At 41.2% G+C, this 7,441-nt stretch overlaps 1 protein-coding gene and 1 pseudogene across 1 annotated transcript; both read right to left on the bottom strand.

Moving 5' to 3' along the window:
* Nucleotides 1-233: 233 nt before the first annotated feature.
* On the bottom strand, nucleotides 234-572 carry LOC107513940 (60S ribosomal protein L36-like). The gene has a single exon (XM_036235849.1). It carries the CDS (start codon nucleotides 570-572, stop codon nucleotides 234-236), a length of 339 nt encoding a protein of 112 aa, XP_036091742.1.
* Nucleotides 573-7,069: 6,497 nt separating this feature from the next.
* On the bottom strand, nucleotides 7,070-7,188 carry LOC118614328 (annotated as a pseudogene).
* Between the last annotated feature and the right edge of the window lie 253 nt (nucleotides 7,189-7,441).

Here is a 7,441-nt window from a genome sequence, read left to right as displayed (position 1 = left end):
GGTATAATATTATTTTGTAGTAGTCAGAATAAACCGTAATATTTTTCCTGGAGCATATGAACTACTTAATTATGATTAAATACCATTTCCAGGGCTGTCTGTTGATTCTTTCTGTGCCCACCACTATGTTCCTCGCCACCTAGCCCCAGGAGGGGGCTCTCAGGTAGATGATGGGCCAGATGGGACCTCCTACCAACGCCAGCACAGGAACCTCAGTTTCTGTAAAAATTTTATTAAGGAAGGAGGGGGGACCCTCCATCCTTCTTGGCCGCCACCTTCCTCATAGCCACAGGCACGTTGTTCAGGTCCTCCCACTTCCTCTTGGCGCAGATATATGTCCCCGCATTTTCCTTGATGAACTTCAGGTCTCGCTTGTCCTGACACACCTTGAGCGGATCCATGGCACATCGCTCATAGGCGACAAAGCCACACACCTCTTGGATCACATCCCGCACGAACTTGGTGTGCTTGGTGAGTTGCCCGTGGCTGCGGCTGTGCCTCGACTTGCTCACATTCTGGGTCACCTTGTGACCCTTGTTGAGGCCCACAGCCTTTGGGTAGCGCAGAGCCATGGCTGTGGACAAGAGTGGGGCCGGGGATGGATTGAGTTCCAGCTGGGCCACCCCCGCTTCCCCAAACCACGTACCGCAGCCCTTTAGAGTCTCTTGCTACACCCAGCTAGCCTCCTTAGCCGCACTGGGACTCCCACTCTCATTTTGACAGGATACAAACGATATAATTCTTTTTGAGTTCATTTAAAGCAAACTGGGAAGGCACTACATTGATTGCCACATAGATGTACTTTTTTTTTTTTAGAGGTAAATATAGACTGCTAATAATGTACAGGAAATGTATGAATTTTAACCACACTTTCAAGCCATAACTTCTTTCTTCTAATCATTCCATCTTCGTCTATAATCTCTTCCATTGCTAAATGAAAATCGCAGCTCTTAGCCTGTTCACTCATACTATTCCTTCCCAACTGCTCATGCCCATGTCACACACACACACACTTAACTATAAATACAAATATAAAAACAAAACCTCAAGGATTATGATTTAACAAACAATAAATACCAATCCAAGGGAAATTGTCAAGAAAGCTTTCTTCTTTACTTTGGGTTCATGGCAAAACAAGATGACTTCCCGAAGACTGAGGACTCTCTCAGGAGGGGTCTTTCCTGCAGATATGATGAGCCTTGGGCACTAGACCCACTCTTATTTTATTTCTTAGTCATTATGTCTTATTTTAATTATTAGTGAGGCAGAAGAGACTGGTGTGTTGGAAAAGTTCAGAAGGAAGAGAGAATGGAATTGTCTTTCGGTACATCAATATGCTCTAATATTTTTAAGAGTATCTAAAACATAGATCCCCGAGAAATATTTGCTCAGTGAATAAGTACTCTATCCCATGCTGGAGATTCAAATCATGCCGGCAGCCCCACACAACAGACAAGCCTAATTCAGAGCTGAATGCATAATAAGGAGAAAATGGCAGAGGGTGGCTTTTTGTTTTTAAGAAATCCCTCTGACTTCATAATAACTCTAAATGAGGACTTGAAGCATTTCAGAATCTCTACTTCACGTAGTATTCCACATCATCAACTGAGATGCACCAAAGGAGGTTAAACAAATCCTTCCTTTTGCCTGAGAAACATTGATTGAAATGGAAGGACATTAGTATTGTTTCTTTCAGTTCTACAAGTTGCCTTGATGTAATAAAATACTATCTGGTCATAAAGGACTGCACTTTATCTTAGTTACCTCGAAGGGAGAGAAGAGGATGTTCCTGATCACTGATGCATCATAGAATATGGGAGATCTTTTTCTCACCTCCTCCTGAGGTCATTCCTCATTCTGAAGCCTGAGCACTTACAATAACTCTTAAAATTCTTTCTCCAAGTCAGTATAACAATCTGTCATGATTCACCGAGGTGGTCAACTCTGTTCTTCAGTTTATTAAGCTGTTTTCCTCAATGAGAGTCTGTGGCAGTGGGAAAAAAACCAGTAATTTATGTGCCTACTCCCTGGTGCTTTCCACTGGGGCTCATTCTTTCTAAGTATTAATAGTAAGAACATTTTCACAGAGCAGCCACCAAAAACTACTTCGTATATAGCAGGGGGAGGATCACCTCAGATCAGGTCTTCTCACTCAAATAAAATAGAATATTGAGTTAATTATAAGGTTATTCTAAAATAAGTGTATTTTAATTTGATGTGTTTATTATATGTACTTTCCTTCAGTTATCCAATCTTATGGTTAATCCATAAATGAGGAAATCTGCATGTTGTAGGCTTATCGGCATTGTAACCTATATGATAACCTATAGTCTTACAACTTCTCTGATCTTCCCCATGCATTATCTCCTGGTTCATTAATGATAACTCAGTGTACACCTATCTCTTTCAGATAAAAGTTCAATCCTCCAAGTTGTGCTCCCTGCTCCTTCGCCCTGCCCCCTTCAATGACTGTATTCTTTGTCCGCCTGGTGTGTCATTTTTTTTTGCTTGCCATGTTGGCACCTGCAGCTGGTGAACTTGAGGTCTGTCTTCCCTAGGTCAGTGTCTCCCTGCCATTGTGATCTACCAGCAGCTCATAGTGTCCTGCCTGCAGGCTGGTCATGACTCCCTGTCTTGCCCCCAGAAGTCTTCCCAGCGTGTACTAGGCAATTCGATGCCCAAATCTATAAATCGTACCACCTCTTGCTCATATTCACCCATCAGTGCCATTAGCTATTTTCTGCATTTACTAATTTTATTTTGATATGGCCACTCATAGTGGTGGTAAGGCCAGCCTTTAAGGTAAATCCCAAAAGGGAAATGAAGCAAACTGCCCACTGCTTTCAATTTTCCTTTCAACCTATCCTATTAGTTTTCCTCATATTCGTTGTATGGCAAGTCGGCAGGTGGGACAGACATCGGGGAGAAAGAGGTGGCAACTTCACACTGGGATGGTGAGGGCCAGGTCTCCAGTAACTCTGACTTTTGTACAACAGGTCTGCCATCAACCTGTGATTATCTGAGCTTATGGGCAAGCAGGAATGAAGAACCAAGAACTCTAAAAACCATCAATATTTGGCTTTGGAAAGCATTTTTCAAATGACATGACTATCAGTCTATCTTTATTCAGAGAAGTTACATTATAAACCCCATAATTAAGCCTGATGCAAAGATGTGACCCGAGAGTTAGAAAACCACTTCCATGTCCTACTCCCCTGCTCAGCTCTTGCTAATCATTTCTCTTGTGTCTGTGTCTGATCATAGTATACATGTCTCTGGGATTTTAAATTGCCACCTTCTATTTCCACTCTTTCCAACCATTTCCTTTTGGTGATTTGAAAGTAGATAATCTAGGCAGGATCTGCTACATAAATTGCAAGGCCCACTGCAAAACAAAAATGCAAGACCTCTTGTCAAAAAATTATTAAGAGTTTCAATATGGCGACTACAGAGCATTGAACCAAGTATGGGGCCCTTCTGAGCAGGGAACCCAGTTAGACTATACAGATCATACATCCATAAGGCTGGCCTCGACTTGGCTTTAATATAAAACAGCTGAGCCAAGTTGTGCTATAAGTGGTGCAGAGGGTTGGAGACAAGGAAGAAGCCTAGACTTAAAACCTTATAACATTTCTTAAAATAACAAAAATACCTATTTCATTGTCTGATAAAAATCGTACCAATCTGAATCCATCCCATTTGTGCCTATCACTAGCAATTTACCCATTAAGCAGATGAGTTAACCGCAGGTAACCAAGAGGGAGCAGCTGCAAATACTGGTAGCTAAAGTGCATGGCAATTCCTGTTTGAAAATGAAGTACTGCCATTTGCAATAACATGAATGGATCTTGAGAGCATCATGCTAAGCAAAATAAGTCAGATGGAAGAAGCTGAGAAGTATATGATTTCACTCATATATGGGGCATAAAACTGAAAGCAACGAAATGAACAAGACGAACAAACAAAAACTCATAGACACAGACAACAGTTCAATGGTTACCAGAGGGAAAGGGTTGGGAGAGGTCAAAAAGGGTAAATGGCGTTAATATATGGTGATGGAAAGAGATTTGACTTTGGGTGAGGAACACACAATGCAATATCCAGAAGATATAGTATAGAATTTTACACTTGAAACCTATATAATTTTATTAACTAATGTTACCCCAATAAATTTAATAAACAATAAATAAATAAAATGATGGATGACTATATTAGCTGTCTAGAATATAAATTAATTAAAGCAATAATGTCCCAAACATTGTATGGGATCCTCTGAGGGGAAAAATTGAGGGTACTAGCTTTGAACTACATTCTCCGTGGCACTTGAACCAAATACTAGACGTGAGGATAGCAATGAACTTAAGCTTCAGAGAGGCACCTCCTTCACAGATAAGACCCCTGACATGGAGTGAAGAAGGAAAGACAAAAGAGAAGACAAGGGAAGGCCCTAACCCTAACTTGAACCTTTAACTTACCCACAAATTGACTGGCCAGAGAATCTCCCTCTAAGAATGCAAAAGCTGCAAGAATCATTCATTCACTGCTCAATGCATTTTTGGGTAGTCCCTTTATTTATTCATTAAATTAAAAACATACACACATATTTTGGGGGCTCCTTCTAGGACTGGAGCACACTAAGATCTGTGATCTACACTATGTAACAAATTTATGTTAGATGGTACAATTCCCACAGTATGATCATGACATGGGGTAAGATGTGGAAAGTCACAGGTAACAGGTCTGTTTACACTTACTATTAAGAACATCTCTGCAACTCCTGAGCAGTCTGCTCAGCCACCCTGAGGATTCTTTGCCTTCTTGTTACAAATTAGTATAAACCCAGAATACCATACTGAAACAGAAGCAACTAGTTTATTCAGATTTAATATCAATTTAACATTATTCTAAAATTGTATTATGCATATTCACATTGCAAACGCTTATGATCCTAACAGCTCATTTAATCTATTGCAATATATTTGTAAAATGATTCCCATGTCCTGGGCCCAGAAGATGTTGTCTGGGACTAAAGCAGATAAGAGGAGCAGTGTGGAGAGCTCTGATACTAGCCATACCTTCTCTCATTCTATGTATTTAATCTCTAGAGCAGCGGTCCCCAACTTTTTCAGCACCAGAGACAGGTGCTCCGATGAGATCTAATGTCTGATGATCTGACGTGGAGCTGAGGCAGTGATGCCAGCCCTGGGGAGTGACTGCAAATACAGATGAAGCTTCACTGGCTCACCTGCCGCTCACCTCCTGCTGCGCAGCCAGGTTCCTAGGAGGCCACTGACTGATACCTGTCCATGGCCTGGGGGTTGGGCACCCTTGCCCTAGAGAAGTCATTTGGAGACATACTGATTATAGACTAAAGCAGAATGAAAGGAAATGAAGTAAGAACTGGTCAGTTGCAAAGGGAATGTTTGGAACTGGCAGGTTTGGGTGTGTCTAGTGCATTTTGCAAACTGAAAGCTAGTTGTAGTGTTTTTCAGGATATTCCACCAGTTCTACAAGGCTGAGCAGAGGGGGAAAAAGCACAAACTTTGGAATTTGTAAAGACCAGCCTTCCAACTCACTAGCTATGTGCTTTGCAACCTTGGGAAATCCTCTTAATACCTCTAAAGTTCAGGTTTCCTATCTATAAAATTAGAATATAAATACCTGCATATAAGATTTATCTTTGGATTTAGTGAGTTAATAATATATTCAAGACCCCAAGCACAGTTCCTGGTACATATCTGACACTTAATAAATGTCACTGCCCTTCTCCAATCTTTTTCATTTGGTCTTAGTCCTCCACTTTCCCTGGAATTACCAAGAAGATATAATTTCTCCTCTCATAAAGTTATCTCTCCTATCTTTTCCTACACGAAGAGAGTGTAAGATGTGAAGCATGTTGTCTCCTAAATCCTAAGTTCCTGAATTTAAGCCCTGCTAGTCCTCAACATGTGTTTGTGGGACCGAACGTTTAATGACTTTTCACTTCTTACCCTGCTGAATCACGAGGCTTCTTTTAGTGGGAAGCAACAGGAAACTTCTTAATCTCCTGAGGGGCTGTACCTTCATCCATTCTTTCACTTCAGTGACATGGAGACATTCTGTACCGGAGCACATGGTTCTAACAACAGTATTCATTAACCCCACCGCGTGGCTAGGGCAAGGATATCCTGTGAAAAGGAAGTGATTCATAGTATGAGGTGCTCACTATCTTTGGACTGTTAAATTATATTTTAGAAAATGCCTAGAAGTACAGTCCCATGTAAAAGCATTCACACATACACACAGAGTAAATAATCGTAGCCTATTGTTGGAAAGTTACTACGGCCACTGGTACTTCTGGAAACTAGAAACCAAATAGGATTACCTTAAGTAGATAGTACCTTATAGTAGACAACTACAAAGCAAAGTTTTAACTATATTCCTTTATATGTTACTATCTCCCCAGCCTAAACCCCACTCCTACCCCAGGTTTCCCAAATAACCAGTCTATTAGCTGGGAGATGTATCTGTAGCATATTAGATATATTAGCTGGCTACCCATGTTAATACAACCTTGATTTTTTTTGGGGGGGGGCAATTAGATAAACATTTTCGAACCTCCGTTGCAACTAGAGGTGACCATGTGACACACGTGACACAGTTGTAGTCAGAGTAAACAGAGTTTTCTGGAGATTACTGAGGAAGCTTTGCTTTCCTGATAGAGGTGCCATCGCATTTGCCTGTCCTGCTTACCCAATGGCTGAAGCAGCAGCAGCCATATTGCCGACAGGAAAGGCCAGGAGAATGACCACTCTATATCCTTTCTCTGTTCTCCCTTATTTGTATTTAGCACTCCTGCTGTTCACCTCCTGCTGTGTGGCCCAGTTCCTAACAGGCCATGGACCAGGGGTTGGAGACTGCATCCTTGAGGACTGCCCTAACTTGTTTAAGCCACTGTGATTTGGGTTTTTTTCTGAAAGCATTTCCAAATCGACACAGTATTTTTTTTTTTTTTTTTTTAGATGAGGGGACCCTTAGTTGACCTCACAGATTGCAAGGACCTTGTCAGTTTACAATCCCTTATTTTTTACACTTACAGCACCTGGTATTCCTAGGTGGTCTCCCATGCAAGTACTAACCAGGCCCGGCCCTGCTTAGCTTCCGAGATCAGACGGGATCGGGCTTGTTCAGGGGGGTGTGGCCATAGACAAACTGACACATCATTCTTTTTACTTAGCAAAAAATTTTCATTAAATTAGTTTCTTTGTAGTACATATGCATGATAATATTCACCGTATTCTGATCACCTCACTTGTTGAGATGCTCAAAGGAGAGTCTTCGAGTATGTTTTTAAAATTGTCAAGCACTAAAAAAAATGGTGATTAGAATAACAAGGACAATGTCACAGTCATCTCTGTATCCTCAATACCAGTTGTTCATTATGTATTCAAGATACAGGAAT

This window comes from Rousettus aegyptiacus, unplaced genomic scaffold (assembly GCF_014176215.1).
Source record: "Rousettus aegyptiacus isolate mRouAeg1 unplaced genomic scaffold, mRouAeg1.p scaffold_m13_p_2, whole genome shotgun sequence".
NCBI lineage: Eukaryota > Metazoa > Chordata > Mammalia > Chiroptera > Pteropodidae > Rousettus > Rousettus aegyptiacus.
This window is presented reverse-complemented; position numbering and strand designations above follow the sequence as displayed.